Below are 20,989 nucleotides of genomic sequence, written 5' to 3' on the forward strand. Positions count from 1 at the left end.
ATACTTATAATCTCCCACTGACTGATAACCATCTTTGGTCTCAATATTTTGTCATTCCAGCATCCTTGTTGTTAGGGTAATTTAATTCTTACATAATTCCTATTAAAGATACATGTGCTGTGTAAGGGCATGTATTATTTGTGTGGACATACCCATCCTGATGAGATCAAAGATGAGCTGAAACAGAAAATAAATTAAAATGTCAGAACCCTACAGATGCAAGTGTTTTTTTCAACTATTAATTAACCAGAGGAAACACATCTGACTTCACCCTACTGTTCACTAGCCTGGATTACGTTTACATTTTAGGGGTTTTAAGTATAAAAGGCAATGCATTATTAGTGTGTAGGTACAGTATGTGAGTTCATGCCTGCTTGAGCCAGCTGTTCTAAGTCACTGAAGAGAAGACACACCTGCGCCCCGCTCTCATTCATGTGCCATGCAGCTCTGAAGTCTCTTTGCAGAGCAGCTGACCGGCTGATGCCAGCCCTTCAGCTGCTCTGGTTGCGACCCGCGCCTCATTAAACTTGAGCCATCAACTTGAGCCGGCTGCCTCTCCCCTCCCTCTTCTCTCCTCAATAGCACTCCTACGCCACATGTCCTTGGCCAGGGAAAGACCCCAAATCTCCCGCCCCTCCCGCTGAAGATGCTGAATTAACAAATTCTCCATTGCTCCCGGTCTCCCTCACTCAGTCATTCTCCGCCTCTCACGCATAAGCATACAGAGGGATGCGGCACGTGTGTTTCCACGCGCACAGCAAGACGGATTGCGCTGTAGACCTCTGTAGAGCTTGTGCATTTTGAATGTGCTCATTTTTGAAAAATGCATCAGCACCCTGAATTGAGGAGGTGCTATCAAATTTCCCCCGAAGCTCCTCAAAGTCACGCACCTTATTCGGCAAGAAACTGAGCTGTCAGCTTGAAAAGCGTGTAATCCAGAATCAAAGGAGCATGACTAAAAGGAAGCATGGTGCAAAAGAATCGAAGCTGTCACCTCAAGTCATGACTTCATCCTGGTGCGCTGGTCTCATGTCAGGCCACCACACCATTTACTTCTGCAAAACTTGACTCAGTCTTCTAGATGGGAAAACCTTGCTATGACTCACATATTGGGGAAAAAAAGTCTTTATTTTTTTCTTCTCTTGTTCAGATAGAGACAGTGTATAGGGGATGTTTGTGCATTATTGTATGAATCTGACCGTATCCATGTGCGTAATGGATGGAGACCATCACATTCCCACACCACCTTGATCTAATGTCAATGTCACACCAAAGTACAACACTGTGCTCATCTCTCCTGTGAGGGAGACTGAACGCAAGGGCTCTAATGGAGGAGAGACTGATGAGGAACAGAGAGAAGATGAAAAGGGGAAATCGGAAAAAAGGGGTATGAAGGTTAGGCCAGGGTAAAATAGGTGTGTTGTCATCCCCAATACAGTAAGATAGAGAAAGGGAGGGGATATGTGGGGGATGGGGTGGAGCAGAGCTACAATTCTCCTGTAATCCTCCTCCTGGAATCATGAGGTTAGATGATGAGAGGGGGGGAAAAAACCAGGAAGAGAGCATTTGAAGTGAAGGGAAACACCGTCGAGCTTCCAGACTGGAACAAAGAACTGCAATGAACACAGGGCAGGAGGCGCAGTTAGATCACAACTCCGTCTTTTCTGTGCAACATCAGGCAGGAACAGGCACAGCAGTACAGTGGGAGGCATTCTTGCAAGCATAACCGAAGCAGAGATCAGAGTAGCAATCCAAGCACATTTACAAGAGGAGGCAGGGAAGGAGGGAGGGCGAGAAGGAGGGATGAGAGAGAGCAGATCTATGAAAGGAGGAGGAGGGGTGTTGCATGCTCACAGAGTGTGACAGAGATAGAGCGATGAACGAGGCTGAGACACAGAGAGAGAGAGAGGGAGAGAGGGGAGAGCACAGAGCAGAGATGGGGACCGAACGCTGAGACAGAGGTAGTTGGCAGGACTCAGATCTGCAGAACAAACGTGAGGAAAAGGAGGAAGAGAGCGAAGGTGAAGGAGAGCAGGAGGGAGAGAGGCGGGAGGGAGGGGGGGTGCAAGATGATGGAGCCCAGAAATAGGTTTCTCAGGACAGCTTTTCATCCCTGCAAGACATGACTCTTGGTGTTGGACTGTGCTGAATTTTGCCAGGGGGACAACTCAGGACAACACAGGACAACACAGGACAGCAGGTCTGCAGCACATTGACTGGGTTCAGCCTCACTGGATGCAGCAAAGCAGCTGATTTATTACTGAGGGGCTGGGTGGCAGCGTGTTTGAGTGTGTGTCTCTGAGCGTGCGTGTGTGCATGTGTGTGTATGCATGTGTGTGTATGCAGGTTTTTATGGGTCCTTGTAGCACTCAGAGCTGTGGGAGCGACCATTCCTCCAGTCATGAAATGACATTCAGCAGGCAGGAGCTTTGTGTGCTGGCGTGGATCTGCAGTCCTCAGTAGGAAGTGCGAGAGTGGGATTCAGAGCTGTCATCGAGTGCAAGTGTGTGTGTGTGTTTACAGTGCCGTTTGCTGAGGTGAGCCAAGGAGGATCAGCTGTATGTGTTGTGTGTGTGTGTTTAGGTTGGAGTAGCAAGGGTGCAGCAAAGGCAAAGCTTCTACACAATGCAAGGACGATTGCAGAGGAGCACCGATGGCAGTGAGTGCAGCTAAAGTACAAGGAGTGCCCTGGGGGTAAGGTGGAGGACAAAGGCAGGGACAGAAGAAGGAGAGGGGAAGGAGAACAGAGGCAAGTGGAAAACAGAGGGTGATCATGGCTGTCATTCAGTGAGCTATAGCATATGCTGTAGCGCAGAGCGGAGTAGTGCGGCAGGGGGAGGACAAGCATCACTGCACAAGGGAGGGGGAGAGACTACGGGAGAGAAGGTGGGGGAGTGGTGTGTGTGTGTGTGTGGTGGGGAGGCGATCAGCTCAGCACCTCTTCAGCACCTGGAAGAGGAGCAGAGCGGGACAGGCCCAGGAGAAGACACTCATTCATTCACGTGCACAGAGATTAACTGATAAGCGGCCAGGTCAACGTGTAGAGGTCAAAGGGAGCCGAGGTGTGACGGGGGTGGGTGGGTGGTTTGACTGTACTCTCTGCTGGTCCTGAGAGCAAGGCGAAGGAGTTCCCTGGAGGAAAGCGGGGTCAGGTCCCCAAGCCCTGTTTCTTCTGACCGTTCTGCCGTCTTTTCATCGCCATGGGAGAGTGGACGATTTTGGAGAGGCTGCTGGAGGCGGCTGTCCAGCAGCACTCTACTATGATCGGAAGGTAAGACATGGATTTAAGTGGGAAGCTGGTGTTTTCTGGTTTTGTGTCTGCGGTTTTATGTCAACTGATGAGGTGGGATTTTTTTTCTTTCTTTCTTTCTTTTTTAGCACATTACATGTTGTTTTGTATGGATCTGTGGATGGCATCTGTACAGAGACTACCCTCCTCAAGGCTTGTCCCAGTGCTCTCCTCTGTTCCACTATCCCTCACAGTCCTCCCTGCCTTCCCCGTCCTTACTTCCTCCCTGCTCTCCTCACTCTTATCCTCCACACCCACTATTAGTTAAGGCAAAACCTAATTGCACATAGTCAGCAGCAGGCATTACGGTTAATTCAGAGAGGTTCCTATGTTTTTACTAGCTAATAGCCAAGCTATTGATAGATTATGCTTGATGCTGCTGGCCACAGACCAATAGGACAGAAGGAGGAGAGGGGAGTAGGAGTGAGAGGAGAGGAGAGCAGAGGTGCGGAAGATGAAAGGATGGTGAGCAAGCAGGTGTGGAGGAAGAATCAAAGGGGGAGTTAATGACTCTGAACTCTGAGTGATTTTATTTCCTAAAAAAAAGTTAATCCAATTAGTTTTGACCAGCAGACATTGTCATACTTTGCGTGAGAGTGTTTCGTGGTGGAGAGTTGAACAGACGAGCTTTTAGTTTGATTAGCAGTGGAGACATGCCACGGAGACTTGCTGTAAAATTGGTGTGAAATACGTGCCCCACATGCGTGCCCCACATCATCTCTGTGTGATTAATTGATTGCAAAAGTGGAATTTTCCACTCAGTGAACACAATCCAAATGTCCCGCTTGGATGCTCATTTGGCAAAGTGAAGAGTCAACATGCTTCAGCCTGTGAAATCTGGATGTATATGTCGGCCATTTAAAAGATGCTTTGCTTTGGTAAAAACAAAAAGTAACAGTGAAGACTGTGATCGCCCTGCTGTGTTCATTAACTCAAACTCAACAAGGACATGGCCTAAACTTCTTTTTGCTCCAGTGGTCTTTTGTGTGAGTGTGTGTGTTTCTTGCCCCATGTAAGTTAAAGGACTGCAAATTGGCTCATGTGTATGGAAAAATGATGCCGTTAATTTCGGCATGTTTCAGTTTACAAACGGCGCCCCATACATGTGTTCATTGTCTGTGAATAAGCCAACATCCTCCAGTGGCACTGGAACTGCGTCAAAGTAACAGAGATGATGTGAGCTACACCAAAATTTCAGCTGATCGGCAATTTGAAGCTAAGACAGAGATCTTCCTTCCAACCAAATCATTTCAGTCAACTCATTTCTATATTTTAAAAGTGCATTAACCAACAAATTCATGTAGTCCAGTCCTCATATGGAACAATAACCTGGACGCTGACTTGATTTAAAGATGCATTAAGCAATCTCACAGTCTTGCGAGTCCCTCCCATTGATGGCTTTGGAGTGCTGTTCTAGCACTGATAATCAACATCCCACTTGGAAGCTCTACGCAGCTTTCAGCTAGTTGTTTTGGTTTCTTTAAGTGGAAAAATCAAAACAATGCTGGTTTGAATGAATGCGGGCAGTCGCCCCCGGTACCGAAGCTAACTGCCCTGTGTAAAAAAAGCCAAAGGAACTGGTAAGCAAGGTTGGAGATTTAGCAAAAGAAAAAAAAACAATTATGAGTTGGAAGAGCGAACAAGGGCTAAAACGCCAGTGAATATTGGAATTACATTCAACAGGTGGCCAGATAAAGGAGACCAAAGGGATGTCCGTGTTGCTCTGTTTCTGCTGGATATGTGAGTAGGCAACTGTTTGCTAACATGTTAGCCATAACACCTTGATAAGCTAGATGCTAACTGTTGTGAACTTGTTTTGGAGTCTTTCCGCCCCCTAGTGGTCAAAAATTACTTAATGCAGCTTTAAAATAACAGTTCTGGAAGCTGAATCAGTAAAATCCTGTGAGCACAGGGTACAAAGAATGCTGAAAATTAATCTCTGGATGATTCACGCCACCTACAGAGGCACAGAAGCAACTCTCAATTTGTCTGCTACCTCTTTCAGAAGTCATAAAGAGTATTCTCATGATGCAGTGGTTTTTTCTTATATGCATAGTTTGAGCTATTTGTTGATCATGCACTTCACTGGCTGAACACTAATAAAGGGTATCCTGAATACCAAAGATGTGTTTAGTAAATCGAGTGGTACAATTTAGAACAGGGCACTTTTTTGTGGGAGATGTGGTAGAGTTTACTATATTTATTTTCTGTTGTGTCAAACTGTCCAAAGACACGTGACATTGGATAGTTAAATGATAGTAAAAAAAAGCGCATCTCCATCATATAGTAGTATGAAATCCACAGCTATGTTCGACTCTGCTGAATACAGTGAAATGCTTTGTAAATGATCCCCGTGTGTTTGGCTTTCCTCAGAGTGTTTGTCCTACAAGGCTCTTTAGTTGACCCTAGAGCATTAGCTGTAACATTATCTGCTTCCCAGTGGCGGGGTTTCCTCCGTTTTTCTTCCATCTGCTATGTAAGCCAAGAAACCTTTGTTTTTGAGTCTTTCTGTACATTATTTGTAAGCATTTTTTGTTTTAGGCCCCCGAACAGCTTCTTATTTTCTTTATGCCGATTTCAATTTTGTCCCTTTAGTTAGCATGTGTGCAGGATATCTGAAGATGTACAGGAAAACTCACAAGTACTTTGGACAGAAAGGCCGTGGACTAGCTTGTAGCAAGTTATTTTTAAGTGGTGATGTTGCTTTTCAACTATAGAAAGGAAAAGAAAACATTAGACATTCCTAGGTTATCTCAGCAGTAAGACAAAAACAACTAAAGATAATGCCTTGACTCCTAAACCTAAGCATGTGTCTGCATGGTCAGGAAATCAGTGACACTTAATAATTAAAAGACAAGAATGATGTTTCTGGATGTACCAGCAAGTTGGAGAATTGTTCACCACTGGCACAGTTTTGTGCTGTCAAGGTGCCTCCTAGATTGTTAACGCCAAACCCCACACTAAATTATGTGTGGAGTCAAAATTGTTGCACTGACCTCTATGGGTTGAAAGGTTCAAGTCTGTTGCACCACTGACCACAGCCAACAATGGTTGTTGGCTGTGGTCCATTGCACTCGTGAACACAACCGTGATTGTAGTGTTGCACTGTTGTGCGTCGTGAAGTCCTGCACTTCACAGGGTGTGGCATGCAGCGACTGCTAGATGGCATCACAAGTAGGATGTTCAACCTGTGTGTCGTTACTTTGACAACGTTTGCATGTGTTCGCTTGCAGTTTTAACGGATGCGGTTCCAAAGCACAGAACAGTGACGTTTCGACATAAAAGGTCTCCCCTGCATCCAAACTTTGGAACATGGTTGCATGTCAGTCATCTTTTTTTGAGTGCCGACACGAGGATGTAAATCCACCGTGAGACACCGTCAGCATTTTCAGATGTTTAGACTGTCTTTTTGAGCTACAATTAAGCAGTTTCTTAATTGTAGGTTTAAGCTAACCTATGCCCTGGCATAGGATAGATAATTAGCTCAGGATTACAGAAGAGTGTTTAAAATAGAAACGGACCAACTCTACACTGTGGCATAGGTTAGCTTAATTATGGTCTTTGATCGAGACAGACAAATTGAGAGTTGCTTCTGTGCCTCTGACTAACCACAGGTGCCTTGCATATTATGACTCATTCAGTTATTAATGTTGTGTATTGTGAAATTTTCATAAGCTTGACTTCTAACTGCACAATGTACAATGTGTGCATGGATAACCGATGACTGTACTCATGATAACATGGAAATGAAAATCATTGTCAAGGCTGCATTAATCCACCTCTATCCCAAACCAATTTTACTGTATATTTACAGTTATGATGATCCTGAAATCTTTTGCATTAGATAGTATAGTCAGTCTCAGTCTGTTAATTGTAACAAATTAATGACATTTCTGATAAGAATGGAGGTCAACACACAGACCTATATATCTATTTTCTGTACCTAATAAAGATATAACAAAATCTGCACTGAACACGTGATGTTTGTTAGCACTATCCTCTCCAACTTAAACATTCAGGCACCAAAATTAGGAAAACTAAATTGTTATTTTATTCTTATGCCAATGGCACAGCTCTATTTGTGTACATTTGTGTAAAACATGACACTAGCAGCCTTGATAATGTTTATGGTTGTTTTCTATGCATATTAACTGACTTCTGGTTACAATTAAAACAATAATTCCCTTTTTTGTACATCTACAGCCTTCACAATAAAAATGTTACAGCAGTAATTTACTTTTTGTTTTATCCTATTGGTAATTCTTGCTGATCAGACGAGCATATGAACACCTCTTGTCTATACAATCTCATACAAATTAAGTTTTTAAGTAGGTGCGATAGACAAATAAATTACATGTCCATATAATACTGCAAACTGAATGTGGAGGGCATGCATCTAACGCCTAGGCCCGTTATTTTCCCCAGTCCTTAATCTGTATACAAAAATCACATCATTACAATATATTTTAAAGCACACAACTACAGGAAATAAACAGTTTAATATTCACATACAGTAATACATTTTGTGTGTGTGTGTGTGTGTGTGTGTGTGTGTGTGTGTGTGTCACATGTGGTGCTCAAACCATTTGCAGATCACAGGTGTGAATGTTTGTGATGTCTACCGTGACAAAAATGCGTCCGACCGTGTGAAGATCAAGCCTTTGGGTGCGAGATTTACAACTTGCCTCTCCTTGACTGCAATGCTGTAGTGAGGTCAGCGCAAAAGATGAGCAGAAAAAAAAAGAGAGGCAGAGATAATGGAGCACTAGAGTGATCCGAGGAAGATAAAATAATAAAGGTAACCGGATGGATACAGAGAAGATGATGGGAGCTGTAGAGGCAGAACAAAAAAGCTGCAACGGATGGATGAGGGTGGGGGTGAGACAGAGGGAGGAAGAAAAGTTTTCCCTCTGCAGAGGTTTATCGCTCAGAATCTGTGTCAGAGATCCTTCATCTGAAGCTGCTGGCTGACCCGGCACACAATGTTGACAGCAATGTTCATGAAGCAGCTCTTTTAAATGTTCAGGCTGATTCTGAGATAAAGTACATGCAAACGTCACTGTCTATGCTGTTAAAGCCACAAAAGTACATTTCCATAGATTACATTCTGTAAACTGCATTTCAATCAGATTAAGAGTTAGTTTACAAAGTGCTGTTTGCTGTTATCCATTTATGTACTTTTAGATTTCTGCGTCTATTTACGCTTTATTTGTTTTTTCCTGATGGAGCTCTAAATGATCCATTATTCATCATCTATCACTCCCCACTTAAGCAGTATAAACCATAAAATCTTAATAAATGCTTCGTGCCTCTTGTTGCACGTTGCAACTGATGTCATTCATTAAAAATGTATGCAGAGTTGACCAGCCTTTTAATGCAACAAAGTGGTGTATGAAATACACCTTGTTGCTCTGCAGTGCTGTTTATATGGCTGAAAGAATCTGCACTTAGACAGGCAGCCCTGAAAGGTTCGACGTGACCGAACATATCTGCGTTCTTGTTTGTTGGCTCTAAAAGCAAGATGCACTCCTTGCCCCGAAGTTGTTCACTCCTGCAGTTTTCATGGCCATGTTCATTTCCTAAATGGGTCAGGATATCCACAAGAAGGAGGTACCCTACTTTGAGAAGGGCACCCTAGTTCTCCCAAAATAATCAGAGATGCAGGAATGCTCTGCGTGAATTGAGGACATCATCCCCTCTGACAGAATATACTTCATGTATCATTGATAACCATCTTCCTGGATAAGATTTATTCCGCTCGAGAAGGTTTTGTTGCAAAGCAAAACAATGGCGTCCATATTGCAGCATTAGACAGGATTAGTAATCCATCATCGTTCGCCAAGGAGCAGGACTGTCGTTCAAATTAAACCGTTTTCCTGCACATCTACAGTTGTCATTAGTTTATTTGTGCAGCAGTCCCTGATGTTGAATAAAATTGATTGCACGGTTTGCCACTAGCGCTGAGCTCAGCTTTCACTCAGCGCGGGCTGTTATTCATTTCAGCAACACATCAGCGGTGTGTGTAAGAGTTTTATCAGGCATGTAATGTTTCCCCTATGCATATCCTAAATGTATATTTAATGACTTCCCACATGTAGTGATATTTTCTGATTCGATTCAGACAGCTTTTGTTAAACTTTTATGAATTGTGAGCCTGTTACTAAACACCCAAACTCCCTTAAAGGAAGCATTGTGAAGATGGTGTGTTTAAAGTGACAAATGTAGTCCAGGAAAAATGTGCGCCAGAGACCGAAGTAATGACTAATGTAAATGCTTAATTCTTTTTCTTTAACAAAAACAAGGGCTGATTTAAAAGATGTGAAGTGAAGCATGCATGCATGTGGGCTGCACTGAGATTTTAAAACTATTTGCAGTGTTCTAATTATTCAGTGTTTAAAATAAAGACAAACTTTAACTTCCTGGTGGGTAAATCCCAGCGGCAAAGATGTCTAACTAGAAATGTTTGACACCGACAACCTAACAAATCTATGAAACGATAATACAATATGTAAAAAGAATAAATCAATAAAAAGAAATCAGCAGCCTATTCTACAGGTGGACAGATCGATCCCAATATCGATATTATCTATGCCAACCTTGGTATTGGTATTGGATCAATGCTAGCACGATAGGATCAATGCCTTGTTTCTATCCTAAGTTCAGTAGCCAATTGAATGTTGTTATCTATTGTATTCACAGCCTATGGCACATTTAAACAACAGAAGGTGAAAAGCTGAAAGGCGCGTTTCGTTGAGTTAACTAATTATTGTGGAAATTAGTTAATTAGTAAAAACAGTTAGAAAACAGTTAATTAGTAGTCATTGAAATGTGTTCAGAATTTGTAAAATTAATGATGATTCATCTCATAAATGACGCCACTGCTTTTCCCTCCATATGCTGTCTTTACAGGTTAAAAGTATCAGTATCAGTATTGGTATCAGCAGTATTGGTCCTGTGTTGATCTGGCATCAGCTCGATACCACACACCACTAGCCTAATCACAAACTTAGCCATCAGCTAGTGAAGGTTTAAAATATGGACAGAGTTAGGAGGCGGGCATGGCTGAGTGGGAGAGACATGATATAAGCGTTCACCTTGCACAGCGAGCGAGGGTGCTATCATGTTATATAGTGGGAAGTCATTTTACAGGAGCCAACCACGTCACTAGAGTCTGACTGTCTTTAATGGCACAATTCATGCCTGATGCACACAGTGCAGGTTTAGGAAAGAAAAGACGCAGTTTGAGGCTGCAATGACATAAATCCTCATTAATAACAAATACACTTCCCTCAGTTGAAATAAGAAATGAAAACACACATTAGAAGGAAGTTAGGGACGTTCATTAATGTGCAGATTGAATCATAGATTACTGTGATACATAATGACAGTACTCTACTATAGTAAGCCACTTGATTTGGAAAGCAACCATCATGTTAGTGTGCTCTAACTTTCAGAAAGGACAACTGATTAGAATTTAAATAATCTGCCAGAAAAGCCATGAGGCGGGAACATATGCAAACACAAATATTATAGTCAGGTTATTGTATGCAACTCTAATCCAATGTTTAAGCGAACAAAAGCTCGCACGTTGTGATGAACAAAGCATCTGAATTCACAAAGTGTTTTTATGGTCTTTCAGTAACTTCCAGTAATTAGCCTGTGATTAGAAGCTTTTACAGCAACTATCACTAATGTAGCTCTGTGTTTGCTGGTTTTATAACTAGCAAGTTATATATCAGAAGTGCTTTTCCAGCCTCTCTCCACGAGGCTAAAACTCCATTAATACTTTTTAGAGAGAAACTTGCTACATACAATTTTACTAAAAGCCTTACAATTAAATCTTTGCAACCCAACACACAATCTAACCAGCGCTGACAAGCAGCAAAGGTTCTGTTTACTGAGCTTATGTAGAGGCTACATTTTAGCAGTGCAGATATTTTCATAAAAAAGTAACCATTCTAGACACTTACTAAGATTTTAAACAGCCAGATGAAATGCATGCATAAAAATTAAGGTTAAATATGCTAGTCTGGGAAAACTTGTGAGTGCTGTTTGAAATATTAGGGACAAAAACTTCTAATAATTTGTGACTTTTCAGCACCAGATTTATATGCTTAAGAAGATATCCTCTGAACACAAACATGCAATGCAACCACATGAGGCAGCTCATTTTTTTCTGCAGCAAGACTTAAAGGTTCTGGCACTAAAACATATTAGAGAGACAGAGCAGAGCTGATGCATTCTGGGAACTATCAAAATTAAAAAGGGGTCTTATGCAACGTCCTGAACAAATACCATTTAAAGTATGAGACCAATTTCCTATGATGGAGAAGTCTCGCTATTTTGGGTAGGCCTGAAAAGGTCAGCCTCGGTGACGCGGTGATGTTTCCTGTTTTTATCAAGGATATCTTTGACTACTTGTTATCTAGTTTGGGAGAAACTTGTGTGAAGCTTCAGAGCTGCGTAAACTTAGCTGCACTAACCTGTAATCATCTCTTTTCTTCTCAATATCAAGCATTTCATTAATAAATATATAAAAAAAATGTCTCCTGTAACTCCTTTATCCACTGTAACCAGACTTCCATAACAGTGATGCTGAGTCATTTGCCCAGATTAAGTCACCCTTGTGTATTTATTTACCAAAAATGTTGATATTTTTCAATTCAATTTCCATTTAATTCAATTTTATTTACACAGCACCCAATCACAACATCAAAATCGCCTCAAGGGGCTTTATATTGTAAGGTAGACCCTACAATAATACATACAGAGAAAAAACAATCATATGACCCCCTATGAGCAAGCACTTTGGCGACAGTGGGAAGGAAAAACTCCCCTTTAACAGGAAGAAACCTCCGGCAGAACCAGGCTCAGGGAGGGGCGGGGCCATCTGTACAAAAATGTATTACAGGATTAAAATGGGAGACCTGATGTGTGTAAAATCCCATCATTACTCCAAATCCTGTACTGGATAGCCAAGATGTTATATATATATGGAATCTTCTGAAATTGTATATTGATGTGATCAGCAAAACGTGCTGGTTCGGGATAGACAAAGAAATGCTGATGCCATTCATTTAGCTTTCAAGTTATTTTAGATAGAAACACTTCTGCATAATGTTTGCCTCCGCTAGCTTGAGTCGAGATGAAAGGGTAATTTTAGATGACATAAAGACAAACGGGATAGAGGAAAGCTGCATCTGGTGTGCTCTGCATTATCATCGCGCATGGTTAGGCCACACGATGAGTTAATAGAAACGCTGTGTGTAGGAATTTCTTCACCCAGCTTTCTTTGAGTGGCGTGAAGTAGTTTGGCATAAAATACAAATACCCATCATAAACCATTCTAAGGCATATTTCTCAAGCGCAGCTATAATGGTTTTGCTATGAAGATTGAGATCTCGCTGTTGTCTGCTAGCTGAGGTATAATTGGCACAGATACCTGTAGAGTCTCCCCCAATTAACTTTCCTGTTTCCTCCGTTATTCCTGCAAAACAGCTGGAGGCCATTTCCCTCTGAGATGTTGAATGAGCAAGTGATATAATTACATTTCTGCCCATGTTGACTCCGAGTCGTGGCACAGTGGAAACTAGCAGGATGAAAAAGCTGTTATGGTTTGAGTCTGACATCGCTAAACTCGGGCTGATTTTTAAAAACCGTTTCTGTTTCACACTCGCAGTAACGTTTTTCAAGACAGCGGGAATAAGAGAACCATTGCAGCTCAAGTTTAGCTTATATTACCGTATTCGTCACGCTGATTCGTAGTTGCACTTCAGGCATTCGTACACATCTGCCTGATATGTGGGCAAGACCTTAAACCATTAAAACACTTTAAGAAAGGAGCAGTGATGAGGGGCGGGTGGATAGAAATGTCTGCACTCTGATAATTAAGCTGTCTAATTTCAAGGCCCGGTAAGGTCTTTATTCATTATGTGCTGCCATCAGCAATCATTGGAGCCTTTTATTGAGAGTGTATGGGTGGTAGGAATATTTTTATCCAGGTTTCTTCACAGATAACTGCACTTATCCAGCGCTTCAGAGGCCAGTCTGTGCACCTTCATATATTAACAGTTACTTTCTTATATTCACAATCTATGTATGAAAGCAAGTGTAGGTTTTCTGGTGCGTCTGTGCTTGTGGGCCTCTGTTCTCCCTGGAGGCTGGCGACAGCAGCTGCTGCATGAATGAACGTGTGTGTGTGTGTTAAAGCCTCTGGGAAAGACAGAGCTTGCATGTCCAGCCGACACACCAGCTGATGAGCACCTAACATTACACTGCACACACAATCTTACAGGTCAATCAGCTGCCTGAGGATCACTTTGAAGGTTAACGCAACAAAATACCACCTCATTATCTTTACTTCCTCCTATTTCTGTCCCTCTAGACATAAACGTTAACATGCCCATGAGCTGCTGTTTGTCTCTGCGCTTTATGAAAATGTCAGCTGTCAGTGGTGCAGCCCAAGAAAGCAGATATTAAAACAGAAGATCCAGACGTGAACGCGACCAACAGACGCAGAAGGATTGACTTTCTTCTAAATCTTATCAAATCTCCCGGACAGTGGTAGGGATTTAGAAGGTCTCTAAAAATGTAATGATTAGTCGTAGCTTTAGCCGGGTCCTCCGGGAAGCAGGATGCTAAATTAGGTGACGAGTGGGGGCTGATGTGGGAGACAATTTAGCAGCCATTTAAGAAACTTTTGGTGACAGGAACCAAGCTGTGATATGTCGTAATGCCTGAATCTTTTTCATGCCCACTTATATGAATCAACTCTTCAAGTATTTTAATATTCTGCCCCATGGGTTTGAGACACTAAAACTTCTGACATCTTTTTCATTATTCATGATTGTTATTGAATATTCTGCAGGTTCAGGCCTTCGGGCTGCCCCAATCTTCCCCTAGTTACTGTATTGGCTAGTTATGCTGCAGGACTTAAAGCACTGATGTTTGCAGACAACGTTCGGGCGCTGCTTTCTGCTAATGCAGCAATCTGCCCCATGCTGATTATCCCGTTATCCAGCAGTAGAGCTCACACATAAACCACCACACACAAACAAACACACACAGCACTCAATACAGGGAACGCCTTGGGATTTTTTTTTAATGACAAAAAAAGCAGAAGTAATGACTGGATTTTTAAATGACTGCAATGCTGCACTAAGGAATGCCCATAGGTACACTGGAATGTTCTTACTTGAACAAACTCTGAAGAGCACAAGAAAACTGCAAGTCCTTATCGCTCTAACATGTTTAGGGAAAAAAGCACAGTCTTTTCGTTTAGATGGTGATGACTACAGACAAATACATACTCACCTATGTCGATGTAATGAAAGACTGGTATAGAGTGCTATTTAAAATTTTTGTCAACAGATCTGGATTTGGTCCATCACTGAAAAAGCTGTTACAATCATGAACACATGACAGCATAGTGGAGTCCTCTTACCTTCAGTCTGAGGACAGTCTGAACTAAGAATATTTCAGTTCAACATTAAAAATCATGTCGCCTATGAGTCTGTGGCATTACACATAGATGTTGACAGCAGGCAGATTTAGTGGCATTAAATTGTAATTATGACATAGTAATTATCACTGGGCAGAGAAGCAGCCATTGTCTTTTATTACCTTGATTAGAAAATCAAGGTATAATGCAGAAAAGCTGCTCTCGAGCCTCTTGCATGGTTATAAATCAGCATCCAGCACTGCAGATTCTCACACTGACACTGACCTAGAGTTAATCATATATCCTCTATCTTTTAAACAAATATTTGCATACAGACGAGCTGTGTCGACCACAGATCTCCATCCCTGTGAGCAGAATGCGTCAAATCTTCCTGTGGTGCAGAGAACCATCAATATCATTCATTCAGACATATCGACTGCTGTCAAACCACCAGTGAGCCCGTACACATCAGGCTCACCGCAAAGGAGCAGATGGTGACAGATGTCTTAATGTGAATGACACACAGGACCAGATTTGAACTTCTGAAAGTCCAAAGATGCGGGGGAGCTTTATTCTGCTTGGTTTTTAAGCACGACGGAAGTCAGTGTAGCGTGCACGCTCGCAGCTGCTCTGAGCTCAGGCGACTGTGAGTCTTTGCCATTTTGCACAAGTCATACACATGGCTGACTCTTCCTCTTTGTGTCTGTGTCCTCGTGCCTGTCTTCCTCGCACAAAAAACACACACAGGCATGCATTCGCAGGTGGAGCAGCGATAGTCCTGCAGCAAGGCACTGCTCTATTTTAAGTCTGTTTCATGCTAACGCATGTTCCCCTGGTGCACCTCTTACCTTCACCCGTCTTTCCCTTGGCTTTAGCAACTTGTCTCCTCTTTCACATCATTCAAGCAAATGTATTTTTTTGACTTGTCGGATATTTCTAACAACTGTAGGCTATTTTTTCCCTCCGTACTGGGTGTCTATACAGCCATCCTCTGCAGGTTGCTGTGGTTACTGGTCACTGAAGGTCGGTAGGCATTATGAGCCCTCATTAAAAGATAAAGTATGGAGTCTCATTTTATAGCAAACAAGTTAGGATGCACGTGCATATTTAAAATGCAACAAAATCCCATTACTTTGGCTATTGTCCTACGTAGCTGCCTTTCACTTCAGGGCCAGCTCCCATCTATCTCTATCCCTTTACTTGCTGTCTGTGGCCCCCTCTTGTGCTTGGATACAAGAGTGTGCTAAGCAACTGGCTCTTCCACACAGGGAGCATTCACATCCACGGCTGTGGCATAAATACCAGGGAGCTCAATGATGTGCAGGCTTTCCTCGCTCATTAGAAAGAGCTGACACTGCAGCCCTAAAGCCAGAGTCCTCCTCCGCAGTGCCCATACTGGATCGACACCATGAAAATAACAGAACAGCTGTACTGCTCTCTAGATCCACCGGTCCCTGGACACAGCTTTCTATAACTGCAGCAAAGCACTAATGATGCTCAATGGGAAGTCCTTGCAGTTTTTAGCAAATGCCACCTCCTCGGGAGAGCAGCTCCCTATAGTTGAGGCAACTCGTTCTTTTGTATGTGAGCTCTTTAAATAGCTACGCATCTAAAAGCTTTGCAACTGTGACAGTTGTTGCCCCCTAATATGGCGCATGCTTCTTTCCTCACTTGGGAGTCAACAATGAAACAGAAGGAGGTTATTTATACAGCAATATACTATTCAGTTGCTTTGCAACAGAGATATTTTGGTAGGTTCGATAAAAGCTAATTAACACTAGGGGAAATATGCTAACATGCGAGACTGATTCTTAAATGAGTGAGTGTCTATCGTAGCTGTTGTCATTCAGTTCCATTTCAGTCCAGCAGTGAAAATGAGTGTGAAATCACCTTTATCTTATGATTAGTGACCTGAGGTGTGCATGCTATCTAGAGCACAGCTCCATCATCCCAGGGTATTGTTTATCACGGCAGCTGCGCACAAGCACACAAATACGCGTGCACACGCACACACATGCAAAGTGAATGTAGTGTCACTGTCCCTTTAATTTTCAGAAACGCATATTCAAAAAAATCAAAACCACTATTGTCGACAGCACCTATTCACCATTAACTTTATACCGACTCAATCATACAGTCATGCCCACATATAATGTTCCTTTGTGGATTTGCTCCTCATTAACTGATGCTGTCTTTCTCTTGTTTCACCACCTCCCCTTCCTGCCCTCTCTCCTTCTGTCTCTGCAGGATCCTGCTGACAGTGGTGGTGATTTTCCGTATCTTAATAGTTGGCATAGTGGGGGAGAAGGTGTATGAGGACGAGCAAATCATGTTCATTTGTAACACCATGCAGCCCGGCTGCAACCAGGCTTGTTATGACAAGGCATTCCCGATCTCGCACATCCGCTACTGGGTTTTTCAGATAATCCTGGTGTGCACGCCAAGCCTGTGCTTCATCACCTATTCTGTCCATCAGTCGGCCAAAGCACGTGATCGAAGCTACTCTCTGCTGCATCCTTACATGGATCACCATGGTCATGGCCACCACGGTCGCCACCATGACCACCACTCTCGTAAGCTTCATGCCCGAAACATCAACGGCATCCTGGTGCACCCAGACAGTAGTAAGGAGGATCATGACTGCTTGGAGGTCAAGGAGATCCCTAACGGACCCCGGGGACTCCCTCCAGCTCACAAGAGCTCTAAAGTGCGACGGCAAGAAGGCATCTCCCGTTTCTACGTCATCCAGGTTGTGTTCCGCAATGCGCTAGAGATCGGCTTCTTGGCGGGCCAGTATTTCCTGTACGGCTTCAACGTGCCGGGGATGTTTGAGTGCGATCGCTACCCATGTGTGAAGGAGGTGGAGTGTTACGTGTCCCGTCCCACAGAAAAGACTGTGTTTTTGGTCTTTATGTTTGCAGTTAGTGGCATATGTGTGCTACTTAACCTGGCAGAGCTCAACCACCTTGGCTGGAGGAAGATAAAAACGGCCATCAGAGGGGTGCAGGCCCGGAGAAAGTCCATCTGTGAAGTGCGCAAGAAGGATGTTTCACACATGTCCCAAGCCCCAAACCTGGGCAGGACCCAGTCTAGTGAGTCAGCCTACGTCTGACAGAGGCTTCTCTGCCTGGGGGCTCAAAGACCTTTTAAATATTGGAGAAGAGCTTTTCCCTGGCCGCAGACCACCCATCAGTAGGCACAAAACTGACAACTGCATTATTATTCAGGAGCACAGATGGACTCTGTGTAGTGACGATGAACCATTACTTCACCAAGTAGAGTTTTTGACACTTTGAAACTAAAAAGGTAACTGTGTTGCTGTAACGTTGAGAGCTCTGCTCTGCCTAGGTGACACTAGGTGCCTTCACAGAACCCAACTGACAAAACTGAGCAATTACAAATAATATTAATAGACTGTAGGTTTAAAGGTTGTGTGAGGTTGAATTATCTGAAGTTCTTCATTATTTGCCTTTGCTGTAGCTTAGAAATCCTCTCATTTTCCAATTATGTGTGCATATGCAAGAGCTTAAGCGCGTGCATGCATATGCATGTGTGGGAAAAAAAAGCCAATCTCTGACTCAAGTCAGGAAAATTGAATCCTAAACTAATCTGAGCTACTGAGAGAAAAATAATGTCCATGCTGTCAAAACCACACAGTGGACAAACAAGCACCTTTTGAACAACACAAAATGATTAGCACTAAAATGTTTAGTAAACTGGAACACATCGTTTATTGTATCAGACTCTTTTCCTAAAATTTCTCACAAATCTCCATATTCTTCACCGCATTAGGTGCCAAACAGACTGCAGACTCACATCACCTGAGAGCTTCTGTTCAAAATGGGACACAGGGTGCACTGGAGATGAGGTAGATTACTTTCCAACACTGTGTCAATGCACCACAATGCTCCCAGTGCCTGCAAGGCACTGTTTACGTTCACAAAAAAACAGAAAAAAAAAATCAAGAAAAGTGTGCCAGTGTTTGCACTTTGGCTTGTAAAATGTTATTGCTGTTGAAAGCTTATGAATGGAATTACACACTTTAAACAGGAAAAGTATTGTAGTCACAAATATTTTAACATGTAACCTCAAGCTTTTTTTCACAAGCTGATTTGGTGCCATATTTCAAAGTTACTGTACATAGATGAAATGTTATAATTACACTTAGTGTTTTCACTATGCGGTAGAGATAGGCTGTTCTTGGGTGGGGGAATAGGGGCTTGGTTGGTTATGAAAATTAATCATAGATTGCCAGCTTTAATGAGATGTATTAATAATGTGCTCTTTGTAATGCCTTTACCCTCTGATGGAGACTGTATGTTCCAAGAAGTGACTTCCCTCTATGGACTCTGAAAAAGGCATGTAACTGAAGCATTATTAGAATGGATAGATTATGAGATGTAACTTCAAAAAAGAGACTGTTTAATTTATTTGCATCCTGCTCCTGTGAAACGTAATACTCAGCATGCATGAAGATGAAAACTATAAAGAGATATGAGCATAGAATCTCGTTATGGGAATAATGAAAGCAAATACCTGAAAGGCGCCACAACTGCAGCAATAACAATAATAATAATAATATCTAGTATGTGACAAAAAATATGTGAATAAATCATTATGCAGTGATTTTGGCTGTGCTTTGTTTAACAAAGATGTGATAATTACTATGCACTGTTGCCTTTCTACTTTTGTTGTGAGGTGTTAGCTGATAGATAACAGTCACGCAGGTACACCATGCCAAAAGAAATTTCACTACAACACTACATCAGCATATGTTTACTGCTATTACTACTGCTAATGAGGTGCAGTGTAGGTTCAAGCTTAAAGAATGGTGAGTTTCAAAAGTCTTCATTTAAAATATATGGACAAAAGTACAGGGCCGCTGTTCTGACAAAACACCCTACCTATCAAGCTGTCCTAGTTGTCGTTACTGCGCATGCGCACAACTCAAAACGCCCATGTTTACGGTGTTAATAGTACACGCCTATTATTTGATCCTACCTCGATCTTGTGCGTGTGAAAAATGGTTAGTATTATATGTTTTACTTCTTTATTACAGTTGATACTTGTTTTCCTTAAGCTGTTGTCAATTTGTTAACTTTTCAAGCCAAGTTGCGTTTTGTTTTTTTTGCAAAAATACTCCAAATTGGAGTCTCAATTGAAGTCATATTTCAAGTCTTGATTTAGTACTTCTAAATTTCTGTAAACTGGCATACAGCGTAAACCTTGTCAATTAATTTTAGTCCTCCTGCAGTTAGTGGACACCACGCTCCGTTGTTAGCACGTTTTGATAAGTGTGATTTGGCTATCAGAATGTCCAACCTATAGATATGTACGATGGAGGCATAAACCACGTAAGGTAGTATATTCTAATAAGGTAGCACGGATTGATAGACATGACTATAAATTTACGCTACGGTAGGATGTTTTGACACAGTAGGACGTTTTGTCAGAACACCGGCTACACGTTACACCTACAGGAGCTGCTCGGTCATGGAAACCAGTGCGAAGCTCCCGGTGCACAATTTTTGTGCTTATGTTAATGCCACAGGAGGTTTCTCTGCAGTTACTGAGTCAGCAGAGCATTGGCGACTTTTATGGACTATACACTTCAGCAGTCTCCGACCCCAGACTATATGTGGTCTCCCACTTTGTGGGTAAGTTACTATGGTTACTATACACTTTGCAATAATACCACTTACAGCTTATCATGAAATATCTAGAAGGGTTGAAATTTGATTTCTTTTGACTAAATTTTTAAATGTCACTGTTCTTGCTAGCTGTTGTCATAAATACTAGTTGGTTAAATGTGTTATTCCTATTTTATAAATGTTCAGCGACATTTAGAATGTGATTTGACTAATGGAAATTTAATTAAGGGTTTTATAAGAGGATTTTCTGTCTTTCTTTTTCCTGTTTGAATAAGTAGAAAATCAACCGCCAGAAACATTGCCAGTATCATTGGCGGCATCCTATTACAGTATTACAAGCTCTTCAGAATGACCCAAGTGTTGGTAAAGGCTAACTGCATGGCTAGGTGCTTGATTTTTATACACCCATAGCAAAGGACTGAAAACACCAGAATTTAAAGGTTAGGAGGTGTGGGCCTATACTTCTGTCCATAAAGTGTACTCTAAGTGAAACTAAACAAAAACTGCATTAGCAGTGTAGCTAAAGCAAAACAGAAACGTACATGCGTGTAGAATAAGAAGCTGTCTGTGGTGGTTGAAGGTGACTTTCCAGAGGGAGCTGCTTCTATA

At 42.3% G+C, this 20,989-nt stretch overlaps 1 protein-coding gene across 2 annotated transcripts; it reads left to right on the plus strand.

Annotated features, from left to right (window-relative positions):
• The first annotated feature begins 1,565 nt into the window (after positions 1 to 1,565).
• LOC100699242 (gap junction delta-2 protein) lies at positions 1,566 to 19,355 on the plus strand. Of its 2 annotated transcripts, XM_005471995.4 has the most exons (3): positions 1,566 to 3,271; positions 4,973 to 5,029; positions 16,977 to 19,355. In XM_005471995.4, exons 1-3 carry the CDS (start codon positions 3,201 to 3,203, stop codon positions 17,839 to 17,841), a joined length of 993 nt encoding a protein of 330 aa, XP_005472052.1. In that variant the 5' UTR covers positions 1,566 to 3,200; the 3' UTR covers positions 17,842 to 19,355. The 2 variants fall into 2 exon arrangements, with proteins under 2 accessions (XP_005472052.1, XP_003456909.1); XM_003456861.5 differs by lacking the exon at positions 4,973 to 5,029 and having other exon boundaries at positions 1,572 to 3,271.
• The last annotated feature ends 1,634 nt before the right edge of the window (positions 19,356 to 20,989 follow it).

This window comes from Oreochromis niloticus, linkage group LG10 (assembly GCF_001858045.2).
Source record: "Oreochromis niloticus isolate F11D_XX linkage group LG10, O_niloticus_UMD_NMBU, whole genome shotgun sequence".
Classification (NCBI taxonomy): domain Eukaryota; kingdom Metazoa; phylum Chordata; class Actinopteri; order Cichliformes; family Cichlidae; genus Oreochromis; species Oreochromis niloticus.

Bases quoted from the DNA above. Each gene is read 5' to 3' on its own strand.
- LOC100699242 (XM_005471995.4), top strand. From the start codon at position 3,201: ATGGGAGAGTGGACGATTTTGGAGAGGCTGCTGGAGGCGGCTGTCCAG. The intron at 3,272-4,972 runs GTAAGACATGGA...TACATTCAACAG, and splicing joins CACTCTACTATGATCGGAAG to GTGGCCAGATAAAGGAGACC. The intron at 5,030-16,976 runs GTGAGTAGGCAA...CTGTCTCTGCAG, and splicing joins GCTCTGTTTCTGCTGGATAT to GATCCTGCTGACAGTGGTGG.